Here is a 19961-nt window from a genome sequence, read left to right as displayed (position 1 = left end):
TAAAGCTATTAGAAACCTGGAGGCACAACCTTGACAAGCGACTGTGCAGTAGCACCAGCCCTTTGGGTTTACGGATAACTACACCAGCAACGACAAAACATCTGAGAAGAGCTAAACTGCTGTCTGTACTTACCCAAATCCCAATGATTGTTCTTAAAATCACTTAAAAATGACAGCAAGTTACTGCCAGGAACTGGCTGAGGTCTGCTTAAGCCTCCTGCACAAGCAACAGGACCACACAACCTAGGATGAATTAATTAACCTCTCCAATTTTACCCTCTCCAATTAACCCCTCACCTCCTGCATAATCCCTTCTGCAATTTCTAAATTTCCAAATCTTCCTGCTGTCACTGCTTTCTCTCCCAGTTCTTCTGCAGGACACCAGAGGCACGGCCCCACATGAATGAAATGCATTTGCAGTGAATGACTAGGGCACTTTAACTCAAGGCTCTCAGACCATAAAAAACCAAACCAGTCTGAGCACAGACACCAATGTCCAGCTGGTGCAGCACTGCAACAACCATCACCCAGATCTGATACTGCAGGACAGCAATATGGAAACCACAGCCACAAGCCTGCCCCACCTGGAAAAATTCCCATTTACATGCAGCTTCCTGAAACAAGCAGAAGCTTCTAATACACCAACCATTTAGAGACAACACAAACTTAGGTAACGAAAATTTATTCTTTCAGTAAGTCACAGCCAGCTCTTAGGCGACCAGGGCAGAAGCTGTTGATGATTCACTAAAAAAGAGAGAAGAGAGACAAAAGAGAAATATTAATAGCAGAAACTATTTGTCAAAAACACAGCTTCAGTTAAAAGTTTTAACTATCACTCCTGAGCTAAATCACTGCTTAAAAATTTTTATGGCCAAAGATTTCACTTGTACTTTTACAATACAAATCTTAGGGTAACAGCACAAACCCATGTGTTTATAAACCTGACTAGCTGCACTCGAGTCTCCTTAGAGAAACAAGGCTAATCCCAACATCTACAGGAATTCTATGGTGGTTACCTCTCATAGAGAAAAGCCACAGTAACTTCCTTTTTGCCACAGCTATTAAGCCATTTCTCAGTACGTTTTGAAAGTGACATGAACGATAAAGGTATCTGAGAACCAAGACCACAGCTTAAAGTGTTGCAAAAATTGTCTGGTAGTGACTTCATTTGTTGTGACCATCATTTTTATCCAAGAGTTTTAACAGTCATTTTAACAGTCCTAACACTCAGCAGTAAGTTTCATTAGTTAATAAGTTGAATTAATCAGTAATTATGTATGAAAATACCTCTTCTCTGCTGCCTAGATTACCTACACACCAATCACAATGCACTCTTCACCCTCTGAATAACAGCCCCAGCAGAGCTTGTAAGACCATGCAGTCTTCAGTGCCGAGAGGAATGCAGGAGAAGACTTACTACTTCCAGTTGGGTGGCAGCACTCTCTTGGTTTTGTAGTAGCGAGCCAACCTATGGATCCTGCTCTCAATCAGAATCAGGCGGAATTTGGCATCTTTGTCCTTGAAAACAAAGTTACATTACGACCGCAACGTTACAACCCACTTGGACTTGTCAATGTAGAATTCAGATGAGTTTCAGTAAAGCAGATAATCCACAGCTACTGCTCAAAACTTCCCATTTCCATCACCAAAGCTTCAGTAAAATCAGAGCAGGACCAGAAATACATGGTTTAAACATTGCTTTTAAAATCCTTTTCACAAAGACCATTCTCCTTGATCAAAATGCCTCCCCAACCTCCTAAGTTTATTCTAAGGAGGGCTAACAAGAAGCACACAAAGAGTCTTTGCTTTGTCAAGCTGTCAACTACTGTGTAATTCAAAAACACAGACACTGAGTTACCTAATTAAAGGAGCACTCACCTTTCTGTTTCTCTCAAGATGCTTACGAACAGCAACTGCTTTCTTGATCAAGTGATAAAGATCCTCTGGGAGGTCTGGGGCCAGTCCCTTGGATTTAAGGATTCTCAGAATCTTGTTGCCAGTTACAAAGCGAACCTGGGCAACACCGTGGGAATCCCTCAGGATCACACCTGAAACAAACATTTACATGTTACACTGAAAAGAAAAAACATACACCAACAAGTCTTGTGAAACTGACCTTACAGTTACAAGCTATCCAAAAGAAAGGCCTTCTTCAAGTTAAAAACCTTTTTAGTGGCAACTGAAGAAATGGTGGACATAGGTGAGCAAAATACAACTTACAGAAGCTGAAACACCTTATCTGGTAACACTTAAAAGACAACTGACTCCCCCATCGTGCTCAGGCAGGTAACACATTAGGTGCTACCACACTACTGGAAAATTCTCAACAGGACTCATTAACGCTATGTATTCAATCACTATATGGATCCCTCTAGAAAGAATTATTATTGCTTTCAGGACTGCAATAATAAAAATAATTGTTTACACAGCACCTAATTACACTGCATACATAGCTCATGACCATATAAAGCTGTGTCATGCAAACACTTCAGCTCTGCAAGGGCCCAAACCCTAGAACCAGTCCGTAATGCAGCGGCAGTGCCTGGCTCAGTAAACCCTAAGCACAGGGCTGCTGACACTGGAAAATTTCCTCCAGGAATTTCCCTATAACACCTCTAAGCAGCCATTCCTAAGGACAGGCTATAAGGTTATACAAATGCTTTAAGTCTTCCACTTGAAAAGAAACCCCAATACCAACCACCTCAGCAAAGATGCTTCTTGCAAGTACAACACATACAATGTCCCAGTGTTGGACTTGCTGATCCCTGGGGGTCCCTCCCAGCTCAGGATATTATCCTAGGACTCTTAGTGGTATCCACAGTGAACACAGGTACACCAGAAATGCTGTGTTCTATTAGCAGGTTATTTAATATAGACTGAAAGAACAATTACAATATTACAGTTAGAAAAACGTGGGTTTGTCCCCATTCAGGAGTGGTTTATAACCCTTACCAATTTGGGAGGGAGTCAGGCCTTTTTTAGCCAACTTGTAGATCTGTTCCTTTACATCATCAGAAGTAAGTTTCAGCCACTAAAGAAAATTAGAAAAAAAAAAAAAGCCAAACTGATTAACACTGCTTAATACAGAGGCACAGGCTAGCTACTGAAAACTTTCAATAAATGGTAGAAACAGATGCTTTGCAATGCTTAAAAAAACAGTTGAGAACTGAAATTGCACTTTTAATGATATAGAAACTTTTAAACATATAATACACCTGTAGTGATAGTGAAATGTCATGGGAGAAGGCAGAGGTAAAGATGAGAGTCTCCATTTCAAAAACTCCAAGTTTTTTTAAAAAAGCCTCCGACCAACTGCTTTATCAACATTTCAATTTAACTGCCACACCAGAAGCACAAATCCAATGTTACACACAAAAGAAAGAAAAAAAAAAAATCACTGCCCTTGGGAAGGAATTCTTCATCCAGGCCTTTTGACAAATACAAAACTGAGACCCATTTAGCCACCTCTCAGTAAAGTTAACTAGAGATAAGTGAAAAATCAGATTTTAAGTACATTAATTAATTAAAAAATGAAACGAACCTACCAAGATAGGACTGTGCCTTTTCTATTAATTTTATGTTAAACAGTACTGATAAAGCCACTGCTTCCATGATTATTAATGGGAAGACAACACCAAGTTCGGCAATCCTGACTTCCCATGAGCTACAGAAGCTCCAGATTTTTTTTACTTGTTAATACTATCACAACATGAAACAGAAAAACACAGCAAAAATAAACACAGAAGTGCTCTAAAGATTACAATTTAAAATAGAACATAAATAAAACTAAACAAAAAAAACCCCACAGGATTTTTAAAAACAAATATAGCATTTGATCATCCTAATTGTTATTGAACTGTTTAACCATCAGCAGTACTTCAAGCAGCTTCATATTACCTTACTTTAAATTGTATCTATTTAATTTCAGATTTTGTGCTTACGTTCTCATTTCATTGTTTTCACTCCATGCTTTTCCACATGCACCACAAATTGTTCTTTCCGCCAACAAACAGATCCTCCAAGAAATGATCTTGCAAAGGAGGACTTCCCTTACAAGTGAAAGCAGCCTCAAAGAACTAAGGGCACGCCAAAACAACTCCATTTAGTACCCTGACCAACAAATTAAGTATTTCTGAAGGCAATCGGTTTATTCCACAATAGCAAACTCGAGTGTGAAAATAACGATTTAATCTCTAGGAATTATCAACACAGAAACTCCAAGTACTTGAAGAAGTACTTAAACAGAAAAAGGTACGAAGAAGAGACAAGACTTCTTCGCCAAACGAACCAGCCGGCCAGGAAAAAGACACCTGCCTCCTTAGTAGCCTAAGGATCACCTCAGAACCACGGAATTTTTAGGGCTGAGGGACTTGTGGAGATCATCTAATCGAACCCACTCTCCCAAAGCAGGGTTCCCTAGAGCAGGTAACACAGGAGCGCATCCAGGTGGGTTCTGAATGTCTCCACAGACGGAGACTCCACCATATCCCTGGGAAGCCTGTTTCATCACATGCCGAAGAAGCATTTACACAGGCCATAATTTGAGAGCGATGACGCAAAATACTACAGCTCTCGTTTTCTTTCCCTCCGTGGACACCCCTGAGCTGCGCTGTGGGTGCCGGAGCGCACACGGGGTGCGGAAGATTCTGGGGAAGGTACTGGGGAAGGTACTCACCGTGGGCACGCTGCGCCTGTAGGGCAAGGCCGACTGGGACAGGCCCTTTCTGCGGGAAGAAGCACATCAGACACTGAGCGCCCGAGCTGAGGGACTCGGCCTCTCGGCCGCGGCCCGAGCCTTCCCCACCCCGCCGCCATGTCCACACGGCCGCCCGCCTCCCCCGCTATCCCCACACGCGCCGGAGCGCTCCCGCAGCATCCCTCCCGCTCCCGCCCCCGCCCCGGTTCGCGGCGCCCCCCGACCCCCCCGAGCAGCCCCCGGGCGCGGCCCCGGCCGGGCCCTGCGGCTCACCCCGGAGCGTGCATGCGACCCATGATGGCGGCAGAGCGCGGAGAGAGGGAGCGGCCCCCCCGCGCTTCCGCAGGAAGCTGCGGCCCGGCCCCGCCCCCGGAGCGCGGCAGCCAATCAGCGGCCTCGGAGCCGCGCCGCGCGCGCCCCCTCAGCCGCCCCGCCCAGACCCCTTCCCGGCACAGAGCAGGCCACGCGTTGGGTTTTATTCCAGAATAGTGTTTAATGTACTTACAGGAGAGTTACGGAGTCACAGCGAGCCCGCCCGACGCGGGGCGATATTGTACATCTTTATTATCGTTTAATTAAAGTATTTGGTTCTTAGACATACACAGACGGAGGGAGGCGCCCTGCTCTCGCTGCCCTCCGTCCCCCCTCTCAGGGAGCGCCCGGGCAAGGGGGGACACAGCGGGCCCCGAGGGAGCCCCGGCCTTAAGGCAGGTGACGAGGGGTTCTACACAACCCTACAGTTGTAAAAATAGAGAAAAGAGCGTTTACCAAAGATCGCACATGCGTCCAGAGACAGGCAGCTGTAGGTCGTACAAAGGCAGTAATAAAAAGGTCAGTGCAAAGTTGGAGGTTAGTAGAGGAAGAGGTCCTAGCGCAAGCTGCTGCTCTCGGATACCAACACAAGGTCTGGAGGAACAATTACACTTCTGGCTGCAGGTCAAACGGTGCATAAAAGATTTTTTTTTTCTTTTCATTAAACAAGATATAAAAAGCTGTTAAAACTACATTTTCAAGCTACTTAGCATACCGGTAAATTCCATCCCAAGTATTTCCCTCTTTCACATCCATCTTGGTTTTTCTATATAGCATGGTAAATTCTTATTGCAACAATCAGGTTTTTTGTAATTGAGAATAGTGCAAAAGAGGTGCAAGCTTGGTGCTGGTCCTCTACTCGTGGGGAGAGGCCAAGGCCAGATCCCACAGACAACATAAAATCCATGACCATAAAAAGCTCCAGCCAGTGACGATTTTGAAAAGGAAGGGAAAGGCACAAAATGAATTAAGCTATGAAGAAGATTAAATCAGAAGTCAGGACATGTGCTAACAATAATACAGTACTATACTTTTTTTATTTTTTCAGTCCAGACAACTGTTAAAACTGCAAATCATTTTTTAAATGATTTTAGTTTAATTGTATTTTGTGCTGTAAGACACTGTGCTTTAGTAGCAAACTGCAAAAAAGGCAGTCCATATTGCTTTCATTTTATTTCACAATGGAACGTTTCACAAAAACAGTAGTCTACTTTCCTGTGTTTAAGTGACTTGTGATTCTAATGATGGAATGGAGTAAGTCTCAAAAGCATCAAGTGAGCAGGAAATATATCTAGTTAGTTATATAGTTTATTATTTACAGGCTATATACTAAATGAAAAATATGCAGAAGATGCCTACTACAACTGGGATTTGTTAGCGCCCACTAGTATTGGCCCAGTTTCTAACATTCAAGATATTATTAGCTTTTTAATTGCAATAATTCCTATGAAATTGGACCATGAATCGTTTAGGCACCAGGAGATTCAAGTTTACTTCTCTCTTCTGTATTGAAGAGTGATTGGTCAGTAGCAGGGGAAGGGAAATTGGATTATAAAATAGGTTTTTAGTGTTGGGTAGACAGAAGGCTTTCCCCATATTGTGTCTTTGTTCATAGTTGCATATTTCACTTTAAATTTTGCTTCAAGATTTTGTACTAAAGAAGTGTGCAACTTTAGAGCTTTGTTTACACAGAACATGAACATCCTAAACCCCAAATAAGGTGAACAAAAAGGTGACACCTGTAGTGCAGAAAGGCCTAATTAAGGGCCTAATTAAATAGCCAGTGGTATTAACGGGAGATAGTGACATTTGCACTCCACTCTCACAATATATTCAAATCTAATGTTCCTTGGAATTAAGTATTTTAGTGGGAGTAGTTCTTACTGGGAGTGAGAAACAGCATTGCCGTGAACTGCTAAAGGAAAAAAAAAAAGCAGCCAAGTTCCTCTCTCAAAGCTGTTAACTGAACTAATTTCTGGCCTGCAATTCATCCAGCAGTGGTGCTTTTCAACTAGAGGCCACTCTTTCCCTGGAAGCACAAATGCAAATGCCACTTTGGATTAGTGTTTAAATCTGCTCCATTAATCACTGCAGTATTGAAAAGCTCTAGAAATTACAACAAAAACCCCCACTGAGAAGCTGGGCACATTTCCTACGGTACCACATTCAGCCAGTCTTCATTCAGTTTTTGGAGACCATGGGTAGAGAATGGGGAAGAAAAAAATGTATCTAAGTTGAACAAATAGTGAAGGTCAGTATACGTGATGCTATTTGTATGTAACACGTCTTGGGAAAAGGCTTCCAGTAGGACCCGCAAGGTATCAAATATGAGAATGTTCCCCCTTTTTAAGGAGCTGAGAGTTAGTATGTATACATATTTAAATACCAGGAATGAGGTAAAAGAGAAGCATTTGAATTATAAGGCACCATTATTACAACTTCCACTATTGGCACTCACTCCAATAAGTCTTAGAGAAGCATGAATCTGGGATTAAATGCAACGCTAAGGAGTTTTTCCAGCCCTTCAACCTTCACTTCTACAGGTGTGTGTGAAGCCACCAAAATTTTACCTGTTGCTGCTTCTGTGATGTCTCATTAGTAGTGGGAATGTAATCCTAAAATATGCAATTCCTTTGATGTTCTCCAGCATCATGTCATGGATGACACAACAGCGGCAACAAATTAAAAGCAAAAATGCACTATATATCCACAGGCCTAATGATTGAGTTATGGTTCAACCAACCAGCATGACCAAACTGCTCATCTTACTTTCACGGATGGTTTAAAAACCCCTTCCTTTACCCTCAACTCAAACGTTTACAAATGATGCTCTGATAACACCACATGGGCATAAACCAGGTTTTTTTGCAATCCTCCAAATTAGGCTACCTGAACATTGGTCCAATGTATCTGTTGAAATGGAGAGTCTCTTATTTTAAGATGTACAGGTTATCTTCAAGTAGGAAGATGCACAAAGCACAAGTGAATACAACTGTTCTGGTCTTGCTGAGGAGCAGCACCGAGTTCACAGATAGGGTACAGAAGTCAGTCGATACCAGCCAACAGTCTCCTTGCTCAGGTTGAAGTCCTTCAGTGGGAGTGTAATTCCACCTAGGAAGAAGTTCTCACGTAACGATTCTGCACTGAGCACACTTAACTGCAGCTCCCTCTGTTTCAGCGTCTCCATGCTGTATCCACTGTACACGAGCTAGGAGGGAAGAAGTCAAGAATTTTCTAGTTAGGCAAAAGAAATTGCCCAAAGTGCCCTTTCTTCTGACTGCCCAGCCACTGACAGATGGCTGAACTGCACGTTGTGACCATTCAGTACGTCTGTTTCTCAGACAATGGGCTGAAGGATATCCCTATTTTATTCTGTGCTCCCAATGTTAAGTATTTAAAAGAACTATTGTTTTTTGACTGAAGTACGGTTTACATGCCAAGACTCCTGAATTAATTTTTCTGCACATCATCAGTCAGTGAAACCAGGGCAGGGGAATTTTTAGTTTTAAGATTCCTTTCCTTCCTCCACATCACTCCTCAGAGTCAGTCTGAGAAATTTCTGCTTACTTTTAAGAGCACACTGACCTAACTCAGTTGCTTTATATTTAAACAGGGCACAAAGTTTTTCAAAACAGTTCCATTTCCATATATTTACAGATTTTTTAGACAATACTTTAATTACTGCTTAGAATATGAGATTATAGCAAGCTATAGCAAGTTACTACACTAATTTTAACTTGCCATTTCATTGAAAGTTGGGTTTCTTGTCTTCCGGGAGATTTTGGTTTTGCGTTTGGATGTTTTGTGCGTGTCTGGGAGTAAGTAAGTTTTCACATAGGGATTTGGATCTGCACCATCTTCTGTAACCTACGGCCAAAGAAACAAGACAAGTTAGAAAACTAATTAGTACATAACTGCATATTTATTTTCAAGTGTCTAGACTTTGCAATCAAGCTAATCAAAAGCAGCAGTTTATTAAGCAGGCAGTCAGAAAATATAGAGGAAAAGAGAGAGTTTCACCATTCTTGCATCAATCTAAGTCAAGATGGTAATTGAGAAAATGGAAACAGTTTTTGGCAGTGAGTGCAGGGTCTCCACTTACCAGGTCTTTGATGTGCATCACCATGATAAATAGGGTGCTATTTCTATAGGATATAGATAGCTTCACTTCTCCTCCCACTTTGCCTGAGGTAGGACTTGATGGACTTGTATCTGGAATAACAGACATTTATTTCTTCTGTAATACTGGTACATTTTCATCACTACTACACTGCTTATCACATATAGTAAAAAATACAAGCCTTAGACCAAGGTCAGTTCCTGATTTTATTTCTAGTTCCCTAACACGGGCAAGGCTATGGGCTTTAAAGGTTTTTGGATTCTCTTGCAAGAACCAGCTTGGAGGTTTGGAGTGAAAACCTTAATAATTTAGTCAAGCCATAAACAAGCCCAAGTGATCACATACATTATTACAATTTTTGGTATGTACTTCCTTGAAACTCTATGTAGGCACATTAGGAAAGACAGTGATGCAGTTTTCAATTAGAGAAAACTACAGTTAAGTAAAAAACATATCAAAGATTCGCACTGTAAACACGTCATACTGTATCATCCAATTTATAAACATCCCTTACCTGCAGGTCTGGCTATTCCATCTATTCCTTCCACTTTGTCATCACGAAGTAATGGATGGAAAAAAGTATAAACAAGATCACACTAAAATTGGAAGAAATGTTACATGTTAGTTTAAGTGTTTAAAAGCGCCAAAACTTGAAAACTTGCATTTGATTTAAATTACGTGTACTCACTTCTGCCACCTCTGGAGAACTGTTCATCAGGCTCTGTATGTAGCTGTTGAGCTCCACTTTTCTTTTGGCTGCTACATCTTTGATATGTGTTCTTCCCAGCACCATCTTATTAGGAAAGCTACATGAGAAGAACAAAAAATAGCGTTTTCAGTTAATTTATCAGAAGTACGTACAGTAGCATTTCACCACCATTTCCATCCTGAAGTGCTCACATCCATTTTTTTCTGCCAATCCAGAGTGGAAACACAGTATGCCAACAGGTTATGACACTCTAGAAAGGCAAGGAAATACTTATAGGTAATTATTGTATGTAACATGACACACAGACCAAAACACTGAGATGCTCCTCTGGATGTCCTCCTTAAAACTTATAACTGATTTCTCCCTTAATTGCCAACTATGAGGTCTAGTTTGCCCCTCAGCAGTTTTGTCTCCATTTCAAGCTATTTTTTCCTCCACCCAGCTGGGAGCAGTTTTGTTGCTTTTGCAATAGTAATGGGCAACTTAGGCACATACCCTGGTAACTTCCAAAGAGGAAAGAGAATGCCAAGTTTGTTGTGGAGCTCCTGGAACTCATCAAATGTTCGGAAGACAAATGTTGGCTCAACTTGCCCTTCTCTCAAAACTCTCACTACATAGATCTGCCCAAAACAGAAAAATAAAAGTAGTTTATATAAAAATATTATAAAATAACTTAACAATACAATTTTCTTAACAATCAACTCTTTCTCCTATAGTAATCCTTCTCCTGAATACATATCCCATTATTATATCCCTTATTCCAACATTTCCATTTCATAGTTAGAATTGTAAGCAGCCCTTAATGCAAAGTAACATCACATGGTCTTCCCATAAGGTAGACCCACAGCTGTCGGAGGATGATGAAGGTAGGGAAGACTGAGCTGTGTGCCCTCTCCCTTTGAAGACTCACTGGAAGTTCCTACCAGATACACAAAATGTTAACAATGGCGTAGGATTACATTGGCACATATATCTGTGGGCACAAAACTACCACAGAACCTTTCGGGTGTGATTTTTTCAATTTAATTCCCTCCTGATTCTACAGGATTCCATTTTTAAAGTGACAATTTGGTGGGCAGATGCAAGTGCACTGCATTATACAAGAAGAATTTTTCAAAGTACTGGGGGTACAGTCCCAGGATACATTCACATTATTCAAAGGAAATGAAGTTTGAGAGCTGCACAGAAAATTCAACTCAGTGGGCCCATTTTATGGGTAGAGGAGTTAAATGTACTTTATGTAACTTTAAAAATCTAGGCAGAATCTAGACCACCCTAACAGTTTCCTGGAAGAGGTGAGGCTGTTTTGGCTCAGACCAGGAGTACTCAAATACATTTATTATACAGTGATTCAGTACAAAGCTCTTCACTTCCAGCTTTAGTCAGATTTGTTCTACCTTCCCTTCCCGGTGCCTTACCAGCTTAAGACATTTACAGCAAATACAGCTTGGAAAGAGATGTACACTTGCATCTATCACTATAGCTCACTTTTTTATAAAGTTCAGGGAAATGAACTAGAGCTTATTATTCCAGCCTAAAAAATAGCAGTATAGAAGTAAAACAAACAAACAAAAAAAAAAATCGAAGAAGGTTGCACATCTGTGTAGGAATACTAACATTATGTCTCAAAGTGTAACCCAGGTCTATTAAAATCCTGAAGGCAAATTGCAATGCTTGGTGTCTCTAGTAAGACTAAGAGTATAAGTGCATTAGTACAGGAAACAATGCTTTTCCTTAGGAGGAACAAATCAAACTTTAATGGAAGGTCAGACCAAAACCAGAGTGTCTGACTTAACGACTCCTACTCAGGAACAAGCCATTTTAAAGAAGGCAGCTACATAAGAGCCCGTGATCATGACTCAAATTCCCGTATTTTAAAATAATCTCCACCAACACTACTTCTGCTCTTTCTACTTCCTTCTAGATGCTTTTCAAGAGGTGTTTTCATTTTGAAGAATATTATGAGATGCTAGAAATGCCAGTCTGTACTCTAGCTGGTTGTACTGTTGCTGGTTTATCCTGGCCAGCAGCTCAGCACCCACACAGCTGCTTGCTTGCTCCCACCCCCTCACCAGTGGGACAGTTGGGAGAACAAGAGCAAGAGTGAGAAGATCTGTGGGCTGAGATAAAGACAGTCCTGGGGAGGGAGGGTGACGCAAGACAATCACCACAGCCCACAAGCAGAACCATGCTCAGCCAGTTCCCAAACAGCCACCTTGGAAGACAACCCCCTCCTGTCCCCTGCTTTCTTCCTCTACCTCCAGATTTATTGCAGACAGTGACATTATACACTCTGTGTATAATGACATTATACAATATTTCTCTGGCTGGTTTTGGTCAGCTGTCCCTGCTGTGTCTTGTTGGAAGAAAATACACCATTATCTTCCCTGAGTGGAAGCAGCTCCCACATACTTACGTAATGTTTATCTGGGTTGTATCTCTTCTGATACGTAAACACAGACACTTGTTTGATTCGGCCGTCTTGTTTGAGAGAATAGGTTTTAGCAGAAAATGACAGGATGGGCTCATCGTTAGAAGGCAGACCTGAGAAACGCAGCTGAGCCAAATTGTGAATGAAGAAATTGAACTTTGTGGCAACACTGCCCAGACTGGATTCGATCAGCCTGGAAAAAGAAAACATCAAAACACACAAAAGTGGTTCTGTCAATGCATCAGACTGAAGTCTAAGAAAAATAACCCCCTATTTCTTACTGACAAAGAAAAGATTTTTAAGAGTGATCAATGGGCTATATGAATAGTATCATATCAACACTTAATATGAGACTCAGTATCCAAACTTTGGAATAGGTTTTTATTGAAGAAGTGAAGGCTTTCCAGACTTGCATCCAACTCTAGAGCCCTGGAAAGACATGGACCTGCTGGAGCAGGTCCAGAGGAGGGCCACAGAAATTATCAGAAGGATGAACACCTCTCTTGAGAGAACAGTCTGAGAGAACTGGAGTTGTTCAGACTTGAGAAGGCTCTGGGGAGATCTTATTGTGGCCTTTCATGGGGAGGCCATTCCTACTTAAAGGGAGCTTATACAAAAGAAGGGGACAAACTTTTTAGCCAGACCTGTTGTGAGAGGACAAAGGATAAAGAATATGAGAGTAGATTCAGATCAGATATAAGAAATTTTTTTACAGTAAGAGTGGTGAAACACCAGAACAGGTTGCCCAGAGAGGTTGTAGATGACAGGACGGCTTTGAGGAGCCTGATCTAGTTGAGGATGTCCCGGTTCATTGCAGGGGGATTGGTCTTAGATGGCCTTTAAAGGTCCCTTCCAACCCAAACTTTTCTATGATTTTCAGTTGCATGCACACCACTGCAGTTTCCCCTTATATTTGAAGTGAAGTACAGTAACACTTTTCTAACATGTAGCAACATCTCGGTTACACTATATGCACTCCCTTTATACTGGAGCATCAGCCCTCCCTCCCCAGTGTGCAAAAGATTTCTCCAAGAGAAAACTTCTTTACAATGCTTTCCATCATATACTCTGCTATTAAATGATTTAGGATGTATTCAAAATGTAAGTGTTAAACAGCCAGACAGAATTATTTGCTCTCAGCACTTTAAACCAATTTTTCACACAAGGTCACTCCTAAAATCTACGATATTTTAGCACAAGCATTACTCTTATATAGAACTGGTCTTACTTATATAGTTAACTGTATTTTATGATTGTACAGTGTAACTGTTCAGCTTGTACAGACATGTTTGTGACCATTCCTAGCACGTTTTTTCCTATCAGAAATCTGCCATTAACAGGATGATACTGGGACATATTTTAGTTTTCACTTATCCAGTACCTTGTAAAGAAGATGGTGGCTTCTGCATCTGTTGTTTGCGGCTGGAGAGCATCCTGGACATACTTCAGGTCCTGAACCCCGCTTAGCTCTGGTAACCCAGAAGAAAGCATCTGCAAGAAATTGAAATTTAGTTTTAATGCAATAAACCCAATATGATTTTCTACTGAAATGATTAAGACCTAGACCCTCAAATACATTTGTAGCTGCACTAAATTGCTAAACATTAACAGCAATAGACAACAATTACTTATAATCAGCAGTTATTCATTATTTCTGCTGAATTAAAAGCAGTTAGAACTCTTTGCAGTGTAATTTGTGGTATCATCTTAGTTTTATATCTTCTAGAAAGAGGTAGGCAGTAAAAAAGCTTAAAAAATTCCAAATAAAGCTTCCCAAAAAGTAGATCAGATGTTTCTGGCTTTTAAAAAAAGCCCGCATTAAGAGTTTCTCCAGCATAAAAAGCACAGTTTTTAATACAACGCAGCATGACAGATCTATCAAGTTTCAACTGAATGTGAAAAATGATTACCAATGACAGTAGGTTAAGGAAGAGGCTGGCATGCTTTCTGATCAAGTTGTAAGCTTGGCAGCAGAGATCCACGAACAGCTGAAAGCGAATTGTGGGTTTTTCCCCACCATTTATGACATAAGCCATATCTGATGTCAGCACAAAAGGAGCTCGATCCCTGTTCAAAAAGCACAGAATTCCTGAGTTCATCATAAGGTCTCTTCATTGTCGTGTGTTTTCTGCTTCCCTCCATCCCCATCCTGAAGTAATGGCATTAAACATTCCATTACTGCTGTTTCATGGGTTTGGGTTGGGTTCCTCTCCCAAGTGCTGCTTCAGGTTACACAGCACTTACACATGGTACTGGACCTACAGCAGATCTCCCAGAGCAACACTTGGAAAAAAAAAAATCACTTCATTCTCTACAATGCTTAGGTACAGAAGATACCTTTTAAAGCTACCAAACATCTGTGCATGTCCCAGAAACTTTCCAAAGTCGATGTGAAACATATGCCCAGTGTTCCGGAGCATTATGTTATCATTGTGACGGTCACAGATTCCCAGGACATACGTGGCTACACAGCATCCTGCACAAGAGTAGATGAAGTTTTCTGAAGCCTAGGAGGGAGAGAAAAGAAGTGAATTGAAATCAAATATCAGTGGAAAAACATAATTCATGTATTCAAGAGTCAATCTTGATGAGTGCAAAATCCCAGCCAGGCAAAACAGACTCTAAATTTGCTTTTTTTTCCCCAAATACTGTTCTTCAAACAGATAGTTTTGCTAAAATCTCTAGATACCACACTTTTCAGCAAAAATGGTCATTTTGCTTTTTACATAAATGAAAGAGGAAAGAGGAGTTGAAGACAAACCACAAAACTATGTTAGCAAAGAAAAGGGTACAAGACATATTCCCAATGTACTGTAATGGCATTATAGCCCAAAAAAAAAGTTTTAATTTTTGAATCTCTTGTGTACAAGAAGAGGCCACTGCTCCTGAACTACAATGAAGAGTGGCAACTATTCTCTCCTCTCTTAAAGTACATTTTTTCTCTATCCAATAAAAACTCCTGATGAAAATCCTGAGAATCCATCTGGCTCCTTTTTATAGAGGGGATTTTCATTTGTTCTTTTTCAAGTATAGAAAAAAATTAAGTTTCCTAAATATACAAAAGAAAAGTTTCAATGGAAGACCTGGACTATGAATTTCATTCCTTCATCAGATGGTTTTTAACCCTTTTAAAAGAGCTGCAAAAAGAACAGTGCTAAAAAGTTACCTTTTCATACTCCTCCTCTGTAGGATTGTACTTTCGCAACCACTCTGCCAGAGGCTTGTCCTTAAAAGAACCTGTCACTCCATATTCCACTTGAATTTTCCTAAGTGTATCTGAAGCAGGAACAAGCTCTACCATACCTTGATATAGAATAAAACAAAGCACATCTCCTTAAGTTATGTTGCATTTTTATTATTCAGTAGAAACTTTCCTAACAATGACGAATTTTACAGTCTTAGACCAACTCTTTCAAAATCCAGCTAGGTGTAAAAATAATTCTATTAGTCCCTAAGCATTTCCACAGACTATGGTACAAAGCAAACCATGAAACACATGTAGCAATCCAACTTAGCTTACTTTACTACCCCTAGTTACAGCTCCTAGAATGCACATTTAAGTTATACTTTGAATTATTAGTTTCTACCATATAAACTACTATTAGTCTAAATTGGGCAAAATACTTTGATGCTGACAATTCTCACACACTGACGCTGAATTAATCTAGTAACTTTATCTGCTGTCAATTGTTGAAACAGATGAGACAGTGGGCTTTATATGTGGCCTTACTTTGGAGATATAATTTACTAAAAATATTTGTATAGCTGAACTATAAAAGGAAAACATTTAGTTGGTTAACAGAATTTTTACTTCTATCTTGGCAAGAGCTACTAAAGGTACATCTGCAATTTACATCCATTTTACTTTTCCCCTTTAATCTTTTGAGTACTTTAAAGACACTAATATTAGTAAGAAAAAATAAGCTACATAAATCAAGTCATCAGAGTAGGAGGAAAAGCGATCTGTTTCTCTAAAAAGCAAGTCTTACATAAATAGAAGCTTTTTGCTCAGTTTTGCCAACCTAAATTTCCATCTTTTCCATGTATTTAAGAGTTTTTGGTCATGATGTTCATCTGACTGAAGAAATATTTAAGTTATTGTTTATCCTCCTAAATATCTTTGATTTCTATTGGCCAGCTCTAGGGAATTAGCTAAAACTAGCAAAAAGCATGTTCAAGGTGCAAGGCAGTAGTTGCACTCAGAGTTCTCTGACCTACTTTCAAACCCCAGAGACAGCCAAGGAACTTTTACCAGCATATGACACTAATTCTGGGGGATAGTATGTGTGTGGGCATGGCAAGGACTGGTTTAAATTTTTCTTCTTTTTGCACGTTTCAGTACAAGAATGATACCCCTGACTAAATTGGAGCAGATTCCAAAAACTTCAGCATTTCAGTTTTGACTGGAATACTTTCACCACAATTAAACTTTCAGAATAAGGATTGCTATAGCACCATTATTTTCCTGTGTTGCAGTAAGAGCATCAAGAGCAACCTTGGCTTTCATCACTGTATTTGGTTTTTTGTACCACTGTTCATTGACAACAGAACACTCAAGAGAAGAAACACATTTAGATGCCACTCAGCCATCAGGAAATTCAGAACAATCTAACTTGTTATACTCTCAGATACTAAAGTTCCTTGCAGTGGAACTGTTCCTTGGCACCTTCTGCCCAGAAGTTTTTCACTATCAGTGTGACAAGAAATTGAAGTGGGGGAGCAAAGATTAAAGGCGACATCTGGTTTAGCACCTCTGTCTTTTCCAGTTGAGAGACACTTGAAGATAACCATCCGTAGATCCAGTCCCTCCTGCAGCCAGATCTTATCCATAATCTTAATCATTTGTAAAGCCAACATATCTTGTCTCAGATCTTCTCCAACCTTAAATGGAAAAATAAAAGTTAACCAGAGAATTATTATTCTCTTTAATAAGCTTAAAAGAAAAACAGGCTACAATTAAGCTTTCACATGTGGTAGACTCTTATGTTTTATGGCCTGTTCACATGTTGCTTTCTAGATACACAGGAGCAAACTCATGGAATAAGCTTATTGGTCTGTGCTAAAATTAATTGATACCAATGAAATAGTGATTATCGTTCAGCTTCTTTTCTCCAATACACATGTAAGACCTACCTTAAACATCACGTTAATTTCTTCTCCCAGAGGGTCAGCATTTATCAGTGCAACTTTGAGTGGTACTGCATTGGAGCTGAAGAAAGAACACGCCTGCAAGTAGATTTAGTGTTAATGGTCAGAAAGGACTATTCCTGCTAACCCAGAAAACGAGATATTCCGACAACAAGCAGGTTCGACACACAATGTGGCTATTCAGACTTTCAACATTTCAATTGTGGTGAATACGTGCTTCCTTTGAGTAACGAGCCCTTTGGCTGTTATTTGTTGAATTCTTGTACAAAAGCCAATATTGCTGCACAGTGATGTTTTATACATTCTGAAGGGAAGAGTGAATAAAACGTGAATAAATATTTTATCAGCAGGTTTTGTTGAAACCTAGAAGATGTATTAAAAATGTGTATTTGTGTGTTTCACAGGATTTTCTCATTTATCTGCTTACAAGCCCCTGCTCATGATTTAATAGTTACAGTAGAGAAGGAAAGCGAGACGAGCTGTCTCTCCAACACAGGATTAGTTCAAGCGTTAACAGACCTTTAGGTTTTCAGTCATGCATGATGATATAATCAAGACTGTGGTTGAGCAGATATTGTCAAGCCTTGCAGAGTTCTGGAAAAATAATTTACCTGCTTCTCCTACATTATTACTTGCTGGGCCTTCACAATAAAATAAAGCTACTGCCTCCCTGACCCTGCCCAGCATCTCTGGACACAATCAGTAACAGGTAGTTTTGCATGTTTCACAGTATTACTCATTGCTTGAACTTTATATTCTTGGTCAATTTCCTCTTTTGATTACTAATGCACACAGGACTTTTTCATGCACTTTGAGTGGTCCCTTGGTTTGCTATAACCAGGATTGCTGGTCTCAAGAGACAGGCTCTGAAGATTTAATAAGTTATTACAGATATATGTCTATATTTTTTAACACAAGTGCCTTTGTCAGTTTTACACTGTATTTGTACACATTTTATCTTTGCTCAGCTAATTTTGCTGCCTTATTCAATCAGAATTTTTGACTAAACCCCATCTCCACAGCATAAAGAGCTTTCAAGCACTTCAAGTGGTTTTTTTTCATTTGTACAAGCTTTACCTAGTCGTAATTTTTACAAAAGGGTTTTGAAACCCTGAATGTGCAGTACCTTAATATTTAACTCTTTTGCCACAAGACTGGGATTGAGAGGCAAACGGCATTTGTTCTTCAAGAAAAATAACTGCACACGCTCCATGCCATTTTGCAAGGCAACCTGCAGACAAAAGAGAAAATTCAGCTGACATTTTCTTAACTGAAGCATCTACAGAAAACTTCTGGACAAAGCTACCCTGAAGCCACTATTTCAACTCCTCAATGTCAAAGGAATGCTAGAAACTACAGCTGCTGCCTTAGCTATTAAAAATACCTAAGCCTAGCAATGTAACACCCATCACACATGTTCGTGGGGGGGTTTTTTGACTGAACCAGATGACAGCATCCCACTCTATCAAACTGTAAGCTCTATTATTAGCACAAAAACAGATATCCCATTCTTTTGCATAATAGGATCATTTTTCAGCAATAATTGGTTTAAATTCATTTCCAGTTTATCATACACAGAAACCATCCTACTTTCTTACACTATCACCTCACCAACATACGTTTCAGATGACAAACTCGACAAAAACACCAACTTCATTAAGCTTTGCAGAACAATAGGTTCATAAATCTTCCTATGCATTTACATATCACTTTGAACTAAGACTAAAAAGACAATTAAGTGGATTAGTTTCAAATTAAAAATATATACACACCTGCCGAGCAGATCCACTCGTTTGCTTTACTCTTTCTGCTACCATTCCAAAGAGCTGCACTAGCCTGGTCTGCTTCTCCAGCTCTTCCCTCAGCCTTTTCCCACAGACTGAAAGAAAAGCTCCAAGAATTTGCTCATACCTTACACCAAACTTTGTATCATACAGTGTATCCTTAAGAAGCCTGAAATAAAGGATTTAAGTTAATTTTTCCTAAGGAATATACAGCAAACAATGCAATATTAAGACATTAAAATATTTTAATGAATCAGTACTACATATGTCTGAAGTTACTGATAAACAGGATAGAAAAAGCAAGAAGTTTGTGCTTTGTAGAGGCACCATGTATTCTTTCATTAAAAAAAACCAAAACAGCAACCAGGATCTACATTCTGTATAATCACCATTCATAACAGTCATTGTTATGTTATTAAATGATGATGTTAAGAAGGATCTTTTTTTTCTGGAAATATTAATCTTGTGGCACACACATTACACGAGCAGTGGAACAAAAAGCCCCTTACCAGTACAGGTAGTGTGCAATCCGAATGCTTCCCAGTGCCCGAGCCAAAAGAAATTTCACAAGGGCACTGTCAAGGTAGGTTTCATACTTCAGTGCCTAAACACAATGAAAATTACATAAATCAAGTCTGGATTTAACTCTTGATGAAGACAAATTTTGTGACTAATGCACAGACAGAATCACCACAAGTGCTTTGGACAGGCACAAAGTGATTATTTATTCAAATTGTTTCCCCTACTGTGCATTACAGTCA

The 19961-nt window shown here is 39.9% G+C and overlaps 2 protein-coding genes across 3 annotated transcripts in view; both read right to left on the bottom strand.

Moving 5' to 3' along the window:
• Positions 1-668: 668 nt before the first annotated feature.
• On the bottom strand, positions 669-5039 carry RPS13 (ribosomal protein S13). The gene is made up of 6 exons (XM_032113116.1): positions 4970-5039; positions 4676-4724; positions 2953-3031; positions 1879-2048; positions 1418-1518; positions 669-744 (listed from the first exon to the last, which is right to left on the bottom strand). Exons 1-6 carry the CDS (start codon positions 4990-4992, stop codon positions 711-713), a joined length of 456 nt encoding a protein of 151 aa, XP_031969007.1. The 5' UTR covers positions 4993-5039; the 3' UTR covers positions 669-710.
• Positions 5040-5169: 130 nt separating this feature from the next.
• PIK3C2A (phosphatidylinositol-4-phosphate 3-kinase catalytic subunit type 2 alpha) overlaps positions 5170-19961 on the bottom strand; it is a 50899-nt gene continuing 36107 nt past the window's right edge. For both annotated transcript variants that reach the window (XM_032111363.1, XM_032111364.1), the window contains exons 18-33: positions 19710-19804; positions 19189-19369; positions 18543-18647; positions 17402-17494; positions 17020-17149; positions 15435-15571; positions 14606-14775; positions 14179-14335; positions 13650-13759; positions 12254-12461; positions 10333-10457; positions 9817-9934; positions 9643-9724; positions 9111-9220; positions 8750-8875; positions 5170-8216 (exon numbers count right to left, since the gene is read on the bottom strand). In XM_032111363.1, the coding sequence (XP_031967254.1) occupies positions 8034-8216; positions 8750-8875; positions 9111-9220; positions 9643-9724; positions 9817-9934; positions 10333-10457; positions 12254-12461; positions 13650-13759; positions 14179-14335; positions 14606-14775; positions 15435-15571; positions 17020-17149; positions 17402-17494; positions 18543-18647; positions 19189-19369; positions 19710-19804 (2130 nt within the window). In that variant the 3' untranslated portion in view covers positions 5170-8033. The remainder of the gene's footprint in view (positions 8217-8749; positions 8876-9110; positions 9221-9642; positions 9725-9816; positions 9935-10332; positions 10458-12253; positions 12462-13649; positions 13760-14178; positions 14336-14605; positions 14776-15434; positions 15572-17019; positions 17150-17401; positions 17495-18542; positions 18648-19188; positions 19370-19709; positions 19805-19961) is intronic.

This window comes from Corvus moneduloides, chromosome 6 (assembly GCF_009650955.1).
Source record: "Corvus moneduloides isolate bCorMon1 chromosome 6, bCorMon1.pri, whole genome shotgun sequence".
Taxonomy (NCBI): domain Eukaryota; kingdom Metazoa; phylum Chordata; class Aves; order Passeriformes; family Corvidae; genus Corvus; species Corvus moneduloides.
Note: the sequence above shows the minus strand (reverse complement) of the source record. Positions and strands in the feature narration are given on the sequence as shown.

What these genes read in the sequence shown, in the direction of transcription:
- RPS13 (XM_032113116.1), bottom strand. Translation starts at nt 4,992, where the DNA reads ATGGGTCGCATGCACGCTCCGGG. An exon ending in CCTGACTCCCTCCCAAATTG is followed by an intron (nt 2,049 to 2,952) that starts GTAAGGGTTATA and finishes TGTTTGTTTCAG; the next exon opens with GTGTGATCCTGAGGGATTCC. An exon ending in CTGCCACCCAACTGGAAGTA is followed by an intron (nt 745 to 1,417) that starts GTAAGTCTTCTC and finishes TCTCTTTTTTAG; the next exon opens with TGAATCATCAACAGCTTCTG.